Here is a 14,421-nt window from a genome sequence, read left to right on the forward strand (position 1 = left end):
AAACGTTTCGCCTACACAGTAGGCTTCTTCAGTCGAATACAGAAAGTAGGCAGGAACAGTAGAGATGTGAAGACCATGTAATCAGTCCATCACCCTTGAAGTCGTAGAATTTGAGGTTGTCAGTCCCTCGGCCTGGAGAAGTTCAGTTCCATAGTCAGGAACTATCTGTAGTTCCTGACTATGGAACTGAACTTCTCCAGGCCGAGGGACTGACAACCTCAAATTCTACGACTTCAGGGGTGATGGACTGATTACATCGTCTTCACGTCTCTACTGTTCCTGCCTACTTTCTGTATTCGACTGAAGAAGCCTACTGTGTAGGCGAAACGTTTCGGAATAAAGTTGCCTAACTGTTGCCTATGTGTCTTACCTACCAACCTGTCGGTATTGTATACCATTTTGATGATTAGAAGTTGAAGATCCATCTGCCTACTTTACCAGTTATCCCTTTAGCACGCACTGTGTGCTATTACACCATGATCGCACTTGCCAAAGGCTTTTGCAAAATCTGTGCAGTTCTTGACCATTTCCTAAGACACTACCCCAACAGTCAACTAACTGCCAAGGTATCATTTTACTAAAGGTAAACAAGGCAACGTAAGTCTCGCCGATATGTCTCGACCTGCCCAGGAAAATATGGTCAGGTAAGGTTTAGGCTAGGCTACATAAATCAGTACCTGGAGTTTACCTGGAGAGAGTTCCGGGGGCCAACGCCCCCGCGGCCCGGTCTGTGACCAGGCCTCCTGGTAGAGACGAGAATTTAACCACAAGCGAATATGAGAGCCGCATCCAGCAACGAGGTGGACGAAGATCCAGCAAACGTTGAAATATGCACACGGTGCCAGTGGGGGCTACTGACACGCAGGAAATAGCCTCTAAATGTTATTATTATTATCTTGGGGAAGCGTTGAACCCGTAAGCGTCATTCAGTACCTGGGGGAATGTTGAGTAATTAACATTGAAGACAGAGAATGCAACATATGGGAATCTTTATTAAGGGAAAGTTTCGCCACACAGTGGCTTCTTCAGTCCAATATAAAGCAGAGAGGGGTAAGGAGAGGAGGAGTTTGAGGTAATCAGTCCCTCAGCCTGAAATCGATGTGTTCAGCCCATCACACTTATAGAAAGTACAGCATATTGCCGGAGAAGTGGCCTATATGATGTTGCGGTATCCGTCAGACACTACAACATCATGGGAATTTGATACAAGGAATTCTTCAATACTTGTCCAACCTTAGGACGAAGACCTACATAAACTAATGGATGGTTCCACTGTGATCCCGCCGAGTCCTCCTCCTCCTGCTTCCACTCACCTGATTACAGTACATAAGCGACTTCTCCGGCCATACGCCTACTTTCTACAAGAGTGCTGGACTGAACACATCGATTCCAGGCTGAGGGACTGATTACCTCAAACTCCTCCTCTCCTTACCCCTCTCTGCTTTGTATTGGACTGAAGAAGCCATTATGTGGCGAAACGTTCCCTAAATAAAGATTCCCATACGTTGCATATGTGTCTCTATCTTCAACTTGTCGGTTTTCGAACCATTTATGACAGCAATTAACATTATGCATCAATGTGACCCAAAGCAAGTGAAAGAAAATTCAACCAGGCAGCAGTAATGTGGGAGGAAGGTGGTGGTGATCCCACAAGGTGTAGGACAGGCAGCTGTGGTCCCACGACGCATGAGATGTGACAGTAGTGGTCCCAGCATTGGCCACACCATGCGTCTAGGTGCTATAGTCACACAAGCAAACTTCAAGATTTGGCCCGTTTCAATGTGTCACCAACTGGAGCTGGCTTGATAGCATCTATAGCTGGCTTTCCTCCAACTGGAGCTTGCTTGATAGCATCTAGAAATGGCTTGACAACATCTATAGCTGGCTTTCCTCCAACTGGAGCTTGCTTGATAGCATCTAGAAATGGCTTGACAACATCTATAGCTGGCTTTCCTCCAACTGGAGTTGCCTTCATTGTCAGGTGACCTTACAGTAGTCATCATCTGCCTAGCCTTGATACGTGTGCGACCACCGCTACAGATCCCCATCTCTGCAACACACCTACCAACACACTTCTCAAGGAAGGTGCGCGTGCGTGTGTTGCAAGTGTGTTGCAGGTGTGTGCGTGTGTGTTGCAGGTGTATAGTGGTAAAGGGGGGAGGGGGTGCCTCTGTCCCACACACGGCCGCCACTTGTTGCAACACTACCTCTCAACATTCCTGCATTGCATTACACGGAACAGGAATATAAATACTGCTTGTTTCAACGCCAGATTGAGTAGGTAAGAGTACAAACCTCCGTCTCTAAAGACGGAGGCTGCCACGGAGACAACAATGTTGATTTGCCAAGGTTAAGACAGAGGCAGGTACCGGAAGCATACAGGATGAGCTGTCTACAGGTCTACCAAGTCTAAAAAGACGATTGGATCTACACAGAACCAGACGCTGTCACAACAGACGCTCGCTCTGTGTGTGTTTTCGTAAACGCAAAGACAAACTGAAACAACTTTCTGCAACTAATGTGACATTTTACTGTGGCAACGTTTCGCTCTCCAGGAGCTTTATCAAGCCGTTAGTTGCACTTGTGTCCTCATACCTAACATTTTGTCGGTAATTCTACCAACATTATTACAACTTTTTCCTCATTCAGACATCAAAATTCACAAGCAATATGCTATACCTTTAAAAACACAGAGAATATGCCCTTACTGCACATACAAGTTCCGTCAAACACCTTAACTACTGGGAACGCTTGGAAGCATTTGACTTGTACTCACTGGAGCGCAGGCGAGAGAGATACATAATCAACACCTGGATAATTTTAAAGGGACTGGTTCCTAATCTGCACACGGGAATTACTCCCTAAGAAAGCAAGACTTGGCAGGCGGTGCAGTATACCCCCAATGAAAAGCAGGGGCGCCGTTGGTACACTAAGAGAAAACACAATAAGTGTCCAGGGCCCAAGACTGTTCAACAGCCTCCCACCATGCATAAGGGGAATTACCAATAAGTTCCTGGCTGCCTTCAAGGGGGAGCCGGATAGATACCACAAGTCAGTGCCAGATCAGCCAGGCTGTGGCTCGTATGTTGGACTACGTCTGGTCAGCAGTAACAGCCTGGGTGATCAGGCCCTGATCCACGAGGAGGCTTGGTCATGGACCGGGCCGCGGGGGCGTTGATCCCCGGAATACCCTCCAAGCAGACTCCGGGTAGCTAGATATGCCGTGTCTGTCATGCAATGTTTCTCATGACGACATTTGATCGATGCGAGGTTTTGTCAATTATATATCTACCTGATAAAGTTATATGTAGGTGAAACGTATGAAAAATTAAAAGTCCCCATCAACCATATCCTGGCCCACGCTAGGCAGGTTCAACTCACACCCAGCCCACTCACATGGATGTACGTATCACCCAAAATAAATTTTCAAAGCCACCCAACTCTAAGCTGTGAGTTTATGCTCTTCCAAATTGACAAAAATGGTCGTTGCACCACAAACCAAAATCCGAGGTTCCGCCCTGAAGTTCTACCTGGAGTCTACCCTCTAGGTAGGTAGATGTTGTCCTATTTAGACAAAGTGAAAACTGAGACACATGTGCAACATCTGGGTATCTTTATTGTTAACCATTGTCGTACAGACAAAAAGTAAACATTGAAGACCTACTTCGACTAGTGGATGGTACCACTATGACCCCGCCTCCATCTGCTTCACGTCACCTCACTACAGTATATAAGCCACACTCCCTAGACAGGGAGCCAGTGCCGGGCCACCACTTGGAAGGGCCCGGGCCGGAAAATACCGGCGAATCTTTAACAACAACAACAACCCTATTTTTATTCAATCTTCAACTTGTCGTTTTTTCAAACCATTCATCACAAAAAGTAAACAGCATCGCAACGGAAAATAAACATTAAATAAGAAAACTGTTCGAGGATAAGATGTCTGCTATGACATTAAATTTCAGGGTTTAAGTGTGGAGCGACTGACTGGAATAGCATGGCGATACCCACAGTCTATAGATAAAAGCACGATGGAAATACGTAAATGGTATAAAATACCGACACAATGGAAATATAAACACATATGCAGTATAATGTGATCCTTTATTGACTACGTTTCGCCCACACAGTGGGCTTTTTCAAGTCACAAACAGATCTGTTTGTGACTTGAAAAAGCCCACTGTGTGGGCGAAACGTAGTCAATAAAGGATCACATTATACTGCATATGTGTTTATATTTCCAGATAAAAGCACATAAGCACCAGTCAAGACATTCTCCTAACGAAACGTTTCACCACGAGTGGCGTCTTCACTATCAACTTTTCTGTACTCGACTGAAGAAGCCTATTGTGTAGGCGAAACGTTTCGAAATAAAGATACCTACTGTTGCATATGTGTCTTACCTTCACTAGGACTGAAGAAGCCACTTGTGGCGAAACGTTCCTTCAACAGACGTCTTGAACAGTGCATATGTGTGTTTGTTTATGTACACACTTAGTGCCGACGTAGAATTAGGGGGGATATGATTGAGGTGTATAAGTGGAAGACAGGAATAAATAAAGGGGATGTAAATAGTGTGCTGAAAATATCTAGCCTAGACAGGACTCGCAGCAATGGTTTTAAGTTGGAAAAATTCAGATTCAGGAAGGATATAGGAAAGTACTGGTTTGGTAATAGAGTTGTGGATGAGTGGAACAAACTCCCAAGTACCGTTATAGAGGCCAGAACGTTGTGTAGCTTTAAAAATAGGTTGGATAAATACATGAGTAGATGTGGGTGGGTGTGAGTTAGACCTGATAGCTTGTGCTAACAGGTCGGTTGCCGTGTTCCTCCCTTAAGTCAATGTGACCTGACCTGTTAGGTTGGGTGCTTTGGCTTAAGCCGGTAGGAGACTTGGACCTGCCTCGCATGGGCCAGTAGGCCTTCTGCAGTGTCCCTTCGTTCTTATGTTCTTATGTTCTTGTTCCAGGGATGACCCAGGTCAGGGGCAGCTTTCATTAAATCTTACATCGCATCTATAATAATCTTTGCATGGATGGAAAGAAAATCATAAGAATGAAGGAACACTGGAATATAAGATACATAGACTATGGAACTGAACTTCTCCAGGCCGAGGGACTGACAACCTCAAATTCTACGACTTCAAGGGTGATGGACTGATTACATCGTCTTCACATCTCTACTGTTCCTGCCTACTTTCTGTATTCGACTGAAGAAGCCTACTGTGTAGGCGAAACGTTTCGGAATAAAGTTGCCTAACTGTTGCCTATGTGTCTTACCTACCAACCTGTCGGTATTGTATACCATTTTGATATTCAACACTGGAATAGGTCTATTGGCCCATCAATATAATACTGATATATAATACCGACAAATGCACAAGATGTGTGCAGTAGTTAACTATCTTTATCTCTGGAACTTATCGCCTATACAACAGACTTCATCGGTTAATAGGTAAGACATATGCAACAGTTAGGTATCTTTATTTCGAAACGTTTCGCCTACACAGTAGGCGAAACGTTTCGAAATAAATATACCTAACTGTTGCATATGTGTCTTACCTAACAACCTGTCGGTATTTTATACCATTTTAATGTTCATCGGTTAAGCAGAAGTAGTGAAGAGGTCAAGATGATGTGATCAATCCATTAACCCTGAACTGAGAGACTGACCACCTCAAACTACTTCAAAGTTGATGCTGCCATCTCTGTATTTGACTGATGAAGCCTCCTGTGTAGGAATAAAGCTACGTAACTCTCGCACATGTGTCTTATTTATAAGCCCATGCTAGGCAGACTTAAGTCACACACTCTCATGTACCTGTCTAACCTTCAATGAAAGGTACCTATCCAAGGTAATCGCTTCCATGACTCTACCTGGCAGTCTGGTTCTCTCATATGAACATAAGAAAGAAGGAACACTGGAGCAGGCCTACTGGCCCATGCGAGGCAGGTCCAAGTCTCCTACCGGCTTAAGCCAATGCCCCAACCTAGTCAGGTCAAGTCACATTCACTTAAGGAAGGAGTAAGGCATCTGAACTAGTAGCACAAGCTAGTCAGGTCCAACTCACACCCACCCACACCCACTCATGCATTTATCTAACCTATCTTTAAAACTACACAACGCTTTAGCTTCTATGACTGTACTCGGGAGTTTGTTCCACTCGTCCACAACTCTATTGCCAATTCCCTATAATAGGGCAACTATGTTGTACATGAATGGTATCCCGTATGGTGTCCCATAACTCGATCGGTAGCGCACTCAGCTCATACACCGAGGTCCGGGGTTCGAATCTCATCCGGTACGGCTGGTATATATTAGGGACGTGTTTCCATAAGACACCTGCTGTCCCTGTCCCTGTTCACCCATCACTTCAAAATGGGTACCTGACCAGCCGGGCTGTGGCTCGTACGTTGGATTGCGTGCAGCCAGCAGTAACAGCCTGGTTGATCAGGCTCTGATCCACCAAGAGGCCTGGTCACAGACCGGGCCGCGGGGGCGTTGACCCCCGGAACTCTCTCCAGGTAAACTCCAGGGTGTTAGTCGACTGGTGTGGGTCGCATCCTGGGACAAAACTGACCTGATTTGCCTGAAATGCTGAGCATAACAAGGGGCTTTCTATATAGTAGTATGTCACTGATGTCAGCTATGGTCTGTATACCTTGTACATGTACTTGTAGTAAATAAAGATATTATTATTATTATTATTATTATTATTATTATTATTATTATTATAAAATACTATGTGTCTAATTCTCCATGTATCCCTCGTTTGTATCCCAATGATACCTAGTTATATAACAGAATAGAGGTCCTTGACCTTCGACTTACTGCCTTATCAACCTCACCTCAGTAGTGGACAGCTTATGAACATCAGTAGAGAATGCGCTTTGAAGGCACCTTGATAAAAATTTATAATTACCATAGTACTGTAGCAGGCCTACTGGCCCATCCTAGGCAAGTCCAACTTCCACTACTAAAGATTCTCGCCTCAACAGCGCTACATGATAGACTTTTCTTTTTTTTCACTCAATCACAATTATTACCAAAGAAATGTTTTCTTATATCCTTTCTAAATCTCTTTTTTTTTCAATTTTAACTCACTGCTGCGAGTCTTGTTTTAGTTAGACGTTTTGAGCACGTTATTTATACCCCTTTATTCATTCCTGTTCTACTGGTACACTTGAATCATATCTTCCCTATGCCTTTCCAGAGAGTGCAAATTCAGGGCCCCTCAGTGAAATCCGTGTAGGAAAGACTGATACCCGGAACCAACTTCGTAATCCTTCTCTGTTTTCCAGAGCATTTATGTCCATTCTGTAATAAGGAGACCAGAACTGTGCAACATAATCTATTGTTTGTAACGGTTTGACAAAACTCTGGAGAGAGAAACGATGCCACAGTGTGACATCAGTTGCACATGTGATCTTTTACCTAACATAATGTAAACGAGGCTTAACCAAGGATATATACAGTTGAAGCCTATGAGGACTCCTATTATTTATACTTCTTGATATGAAGCCAAGAATTCCACTAGCTATATTGCGATGACTTACACAGTTGTCTAACTTTTAGTCATGCTAATCACGAGTCTTAAGTAATTTTATCATTCAGCAGTATTAAGATCTACATTTGCACAGATCAGTTTTACAGGCTAAAAGCTGTTATTCTACCTCAGCTCATTTCTAAGCTCGTCTCTATCACCAGAGATGCAACCCACAACAGTCGACTAACATCCAAGTACCTACTTACTGCTAGTTAAACAACTGGTGCAATAACAGACCCGACCCTTCACCCGTGCCGGGAATCGAGCCATGGGTTACAACTATCCTAGTTATTTTCTTTTCCCAGGATTAGAACTTTACATCTGTCTACATTAAACTGCATCTGCCGCTTCTCCGATCATTGCATCAACATGCCAGATAAGATTTTGTTTGATTTTTAACCCGGGAGAGGGTTAAAAAACCAAAACAAAGGATCTCATTTCCATTGAGGAAATGAGGTCCTTTGGATTAGGCTCTTTTGGTACAAAATCATTAATTTCTATATTAACATAAATTAAAAATATATATCTTTAAAGGTATAAGAGAAAATTTTAGAAAGGACTTAATTTTAAATGAATTCTTGCTAAATGACCAGTTTTACCTATATATATATATATATATATATATATATATATATATATATATATATATATATATATATATATATATATATATATATATATATATATTAGTGAATGCAATTAGTTTATAAGGATCCCAATGGCAATACGTCACTTTTTCTGACTTTTTAGGGTTGTAGTAATTAATTTGCACTATGTATGATAAATGTACTTATGTGCACCTGTGCCCAAATAAACTTACTTAAGATCTACCTGTCATTTACATGTTCATTAGACACTGCAACGAGCAGTAACCCGCCAGTGTGCAAAACGTTTAACAGGCTTCCATCTCACACTCGTAAGAGAAGACTGTTTATAACACCCTGCATGGTTGCTGTGTACCAAACTAAACAGATATACGGGAGAGATGGGTTTGTGAGGCGCTACCCTCCACGAACCTCTGGGAGTATTGCAATGCTCATTTTTTCTTATTTTTCAGTATGGTTGTTGAGGAAGGGGTGTTAGCAGTGTTTGTAATGTGGTCAGTATGTCAGGGATATTGGCAGTAGCGATTTAATATGGTGTCAGCTGGGTACATGAGAAGCAACTGTGTAGCGGTCACCTGTGCATACACTTATACACATACATACACACACACACATACATACATACATACACACACACACACACACACACACACACACACACACACACACACACACACACACACACACACACACACGAAAAACCAAGAGACAACGATGTACAAAATAGTGAGAGGAACTGATAGGGTGGACAGGGAGTGTGTCGGAAATGCGGTAGACAGGTGCACAAGGCAACGGCTGGAAGTTAACAACGTAGACGAGATACAGAGATGTTGAGAAACTAGCAGTCATGAAGTGGAACGACCTGGAGAGCGAAGTGGAGGCAGGATCTATACACAGGTTAAAGAATATGTATGATAGGGCTCACGGAGCGAAACCAGAAGCGGCCAGTTTGAGGTAGGGCCAGGAGCTGAGACTTGGCCCCTGCAACCACAAATAGGTGAACACACACATACTAATATTCGCACTCCTTTATAACTGTGGCCAACATGTGCACAATATAATAACCAATTAACATTCATTATCTCGTGCATCTCTAGAAATAATTTCCTGGACAAGACGAGATTAAATCATTTATTGAAACAGTAACATGTAATTAATACATGTGACTATATAATCACGGCCTCCATTTAAATCTTCACGTCCAGAAAATCTTGCAAAATAAATCATCTGTAGAAAATCGTTAAACATTACTAACCGTAAACCCAAGTCGATTGTCAATGAATGAACAGACAAGACTGGGGGGGGGACTCGAACCGTGGGCCCTAGAAAACCCTTAAACTATCTAATATTCCCTAGAAAACCATCAGCCATTACCAATCATTTCTAGAAACCGTCAAACATAACTAATCCCCTCTAAGCAACCTTCAAAGATAACTAATCATTTCTAGAAACCTCCCAACATATACCAACTTAAACCATCATATATATATACCTCAATAAATGTCTTCGAAAATGTTTAATCGTTTCTAGAAAGTCATTAAGCGTATCTCACTGCCTCTAGAAAACCCTCACATATACAAGTAAATTTATTTATTGAACACCCTCTCAACACAAAATTTTCAAATCGTATCTAGAAAACCATCTTACAAATCGATTAACGTCTAGAAAGCCGTCCTAAAAGTGTCCGATTCATCTCCAGAAAGCACAAACGAAAATTCATCCACTTTTAAAATATCGTTAAGTACCTAAATATTACCCATATCATGGCAACTACCCCAGTATTTAAATACTAATTTACAGAAAGCCGTCACATTTAAATACCCATTCTATTCTAGAAACCCGTCACACCTTGTTACCCTTCTTAATAAATCGTCACCCTTACCCCATACACAAAAAAAAAATCTAACAATCGAAGAGTGGAAATATCACTGACCTTTTTTTTTGGGGGGGGGGGGGGAGGGGTTATCATATGTAATTTACACTCATTACTATGTATGATAACTGTAATCACCAAAAATTTGTATAACTGTACCTGTAACTATTTATAAACTTAAATATTAAATATAACATTTATACAGAAATAACAGAGCTGGCCAGCCACGTAATTTGAGGTGTCACCTGTTGATGGGAAAATCAAAAGACAACACTTCCCTTCCTTGTAACAGACAACACTTCCCTTCCTTGTAACAGACATAACTTCCCTTCCTTGTAACAGACATAACTTCCCTTCCTTGTAACAGACAACACTTCCCTTCCTTGTAACAGATAACACTTTCCTTCCTTGTAACAGATAACACTTCCCTTCCTTGTAACAGACAACACTTCCCTTCCCTGTAACAGACAGCACTTCCCTTCCTTGTAACAGACAACACTTCCCTTCCTTGTAACAGACAACACTTCCCATCCTTGTAACAGACAACACTTCCCTTCCTTGTAACAGATAACACTTCCCTTCCTTGTAACAGACAACACTTCCCTTCCTTGTAACAGATAACACTTCCCTTCCTTGTAACAGACAACACTTCCCTTCCTTGTAACAGATAACACTTCCCTTCCTTGTAACAGACAACACTTCCCTTCCTTGTAACAGACAACACTTCCCTTCCTTGTAACAGACAACACTTCCCTTCCTTGTAAGATAACACTTCCCTTCCTTGTAACAGACAACACTTCCCATCCTTGTAACAGACAACACTTCCCTTCCTTGTAACAGATAACACTTTCCTTCCTTGTAACAGATAACACTTCCCTTCCTTGTAACAGATAACACTTCCCTTCCTTGTAACAGACAACACTTCCCATCCTTGTAACAGACAACACTTCCCTTCCTTGTAACAGATAACACTTTCCTTCCTTGTAACAGATAACACTTCCCTTCCTTGTAACAGACAACACTTCCCATCCTTGTAACAGACAACACTTCCCTTCCTTGTAACAGATAACACTTTCCTTCCTTGTAACAGATAACACTTCCCTTCCTTGTAACAGACAACACTTCCCTTCCCTGTAACAGACAGCACTTCCCTTCCTTGTAACCATACGAATATAGAGAAAAATATTCATTGCATATGAACATCTGGTACGCGTATCACGTGTATCTACCCCAAAACATCTGAAAAACTAGACACAGGTGTGTGTGCGTCCACCCAAAACATCACGTGTGTATACACCGAAATGTCTGCGAAACCTGGTACTTTTATATCCACCCAAACATCTGAGAGACTAAGCTCATGTATCCACCCAAACATCTGAGACTAAGCTCATGTATCCACCCAAACACCTGAAACTAGGCTCATGTATCCACCCAAATATCTGAGACTAAGCTCATGTATCCACCCAAACATCTGAGATTAAGCTCATGTATCCACCCAAACATCTGAGACTAAGCTCATGTATCCACCCAAACATCTGAGACTAAGCTCATGTATCCACCCAAACATCTGAGACTAAGCTCATGTATCCACCCAAACATCTGAGACTAAGCTCATGTATCCACCCAAACATCTGAGATTAAGCTCATGTATCCACTCAAACATCTGAGACTAAGCTCATGTATCCACCCAAACATCTGAGACTAAGCTCATGTATCCACCCAAACACCTGAGACTAAGCTCATGTATCCACCCAAACATCTGAGACTAAGCTCATGTATCCACCCAAACATCTGAGACTAAGCTCATGTATCCACCCAAACATCTGAGACTAAACCTGTGTGCATCCACCCCAAAACATCTGAGACTAGACACATGTATCCACCAAAGATCTGAGCGACTAGGCACATGTATCTACACAAGCATCCGAGACCAAACACGTGTATACACCCAAACACCTGACACACACATATATAACACAAAGTCTACACTAGACTTCCCATTTCTACAATCCCTACATAAACATATTCCTCACATTTTTATATATATATAAACTGTCTTCATATTTTCCACTGAACATGTCAAAACAAGTTGTAGCATTCCAGGAATTTTACGTATCCCATCTCTATTATATATATACGGAAAAATAAAATGAGAATAGGTAGGTGTGAAGAGAAGCCGCCTAACAGGAGCACACAGGTCTACTGCTCTATGAAATTTAAAGGAGGTAAGCAACACAAGAGTCCTCTAATACTGTATAAGGAAAGCCAGCTGGAACACACAACCCAACACACTATATAAGGGAGGCACTATACCAAGCACTTGCATCCATCACAGTGTACAACACATGATACTATTCACTAACCTGAAGCATCCAGTGGGCCACCATTTCTCTCATGTGTGGTTCAACGTCTGTTTGCACGCACGAAAAATATCTCGAATTTGGCATGTATTTTTCCTCTAAGTTCAATAGATTTAATAAGACTCTGTCGTCTTTAAGTAACACTGGGTCTAAGTAAGCTTTGCACTTCATATCGAGTTCCACAGATGCATTTTCACAACAGAGAAGATCCATTTTGTCCATTTTGGTGTGGTTGTCACACTGAGGTAAGCAGTCAGTTAATTAAGTATTATACTGCGTGGTTGTGGACAACACTGTCAGTCTGCACACATCCACGTACAGCTGACCATTGTGGCGCAATTGACCTCTTTAATAAAATGTACGTGCAATATTATGACTAGTTTAATCTGACAGAACACTGTTCCCGAACCTTGAACCCATCCAGCTTTTCTCTGTGTTTATAATAACTTTAATTACTCGTAATGAAATAGAGCACTCGTTGCTTTGATGAAATGAGGTAGGATGAAGAGAGTGGCATCGGAAAAATTATTCACATACTCTTAATTTGCGCTGTCACACTGCACTTGCATTTAAATAGAACAAGGTCGCAAAGGCCGGAGCGAAACTATGTACGTACGTCCCCTCTCAGGTCTCCGGCCTCACTGAGTCCAGGCGTGGTGTGTACAGTGTACACTCGTCACTCGCACACCACAAAGTTGTTGCCACATGTCCAAAACATTGATGCCTTCTCCCCATACTAAACATCATGCTCCTTTGCCATTTACCCGTAGAAACACGGCCACAGCAACTAGCGAAAGCAGCACAGCAACCAGCTATTGGGCTGACACTGGTAAAAAGGAGAAAATAAATATATTTATATATGATCGGGGAGAGAGAGAGAGAGACAGTGTGTGTGGCAGGGGAGAAGAGGATGGGCCAGCAGCAGCAGCATATGTGAGACGATACAGGGTTTCCGTGCCAACCTTGGTTATCTCACATAATTACTTGGTAATGGAATACCTTGCGGGTATTCCGGTGAGCCTGGGAAAGGGTAGGGCAGCATCATACCCAGTCACAAAGATGAGAAACAACACCATAAATGTCGTCCCACAACAACTTCCTCTCCTGGAGTTCCCAGGTGCCGCCAGAGATGGCGAGCAGCAGCCTGCCCACGCAAACAATTCTTAAATAAATTATCAGATAATCCCCTCCCAAAAAATAATGCAATTATGTTATAATTAAAAACTACAACGCTGCAGTCTGGGTTGGAGTAACAGAGTGCATTTTATAGTCATGTAAATGTATGTGCTCTGCGAGTTGTTACTTTCTGAAGGTCGTAAGGAAGGATCAGTCAGTGTAACCATAATGGTACTCTGACACATCAGAGTCAAACACATGTATGAGATATTGCTTGTAGAGGCAGTGATGATGGTGCTCAACAAAGTTCACCATACACACACACACACATATACCTGTCACAGCACACCATGCAGCTCATAATAGCTTACTGCACCTCACACCACTGCATAACACACAGCTCAGTGAAAAACATAGCACTCGACACAACATAACACAGCACAGCACACAGCTCACCACATATCTCATCACACATCTCAATACACATCACACCACGCATTTCACCACACACAGTACACCACACATCTCTCTACACAGCTTACCACACATCTCACTACACAGCACGCCACACATTTTACTGCACAGTAATTCACAAAACTCACAACATATCACACTACACAGTTCACTATGAACACAACACACAGCACAGCACACAACACAGCACACAACACAACACAACACAGTGCACAACACATCATACAACACGGCACACAACACAACACACAACACATCAAACAACACTTCACACAACACTCAACACAGCACACAGCACACAACACTTCACACAACACTCAACACAGCACACAACACTTCACACAACACTCAACACAGCACACAGCACACAACACTTCACACAACACTCAACACAGCACACAACACTTCACACAACACTCAACACAGCATACAACACACAACACAGCA

The 14,421-nt window shown here is 42.5% G+C and overlaps 1 protein-coding gene across 1 annotated transcript in view; it reads right to left on the reverse strand.

The window, feature by feature from the left end:
- Positions 1 to 13,034, reverse strand: part of LOC128688578 (G1/S-specific cyclin-D2-like) — a 189,722-nt gene extending 176,688 nt beyond the window's left edge. The window contains exon 1 of the mRNA XM_053776455.2: positions 12,388 to 13,034. Coding sequence (XP_053632430.2) covers positions 12,388 to 12,606 — 219 coding nt within the window. The 5' untranslated portion in view covers positions 12,607 to 13,034. The remainder of the gene's footprint in view (positions 1 to 12,387) is intronic.
- Between the last annotated feature and the right edge of the window lie 1,387 nt (positions 13,035 to 14,421).

Source organism: Cherax quadricarinatus, chromosome 13, assembly GCF_038502225.1.
Source record: "Cherax quadricarinatus isolate ZL_2023a chromosome 13, ASM3850222v1, whole genome shotgun sequence".
In the NCBI taxonomy this organism is placed as follows: domain Eukaryota; kingdom Metazoa; phylum Arthropoda; class Malacostraca; order Decapoda; family Parastacidae; genus Cherax; species Cherax quadricarinatus.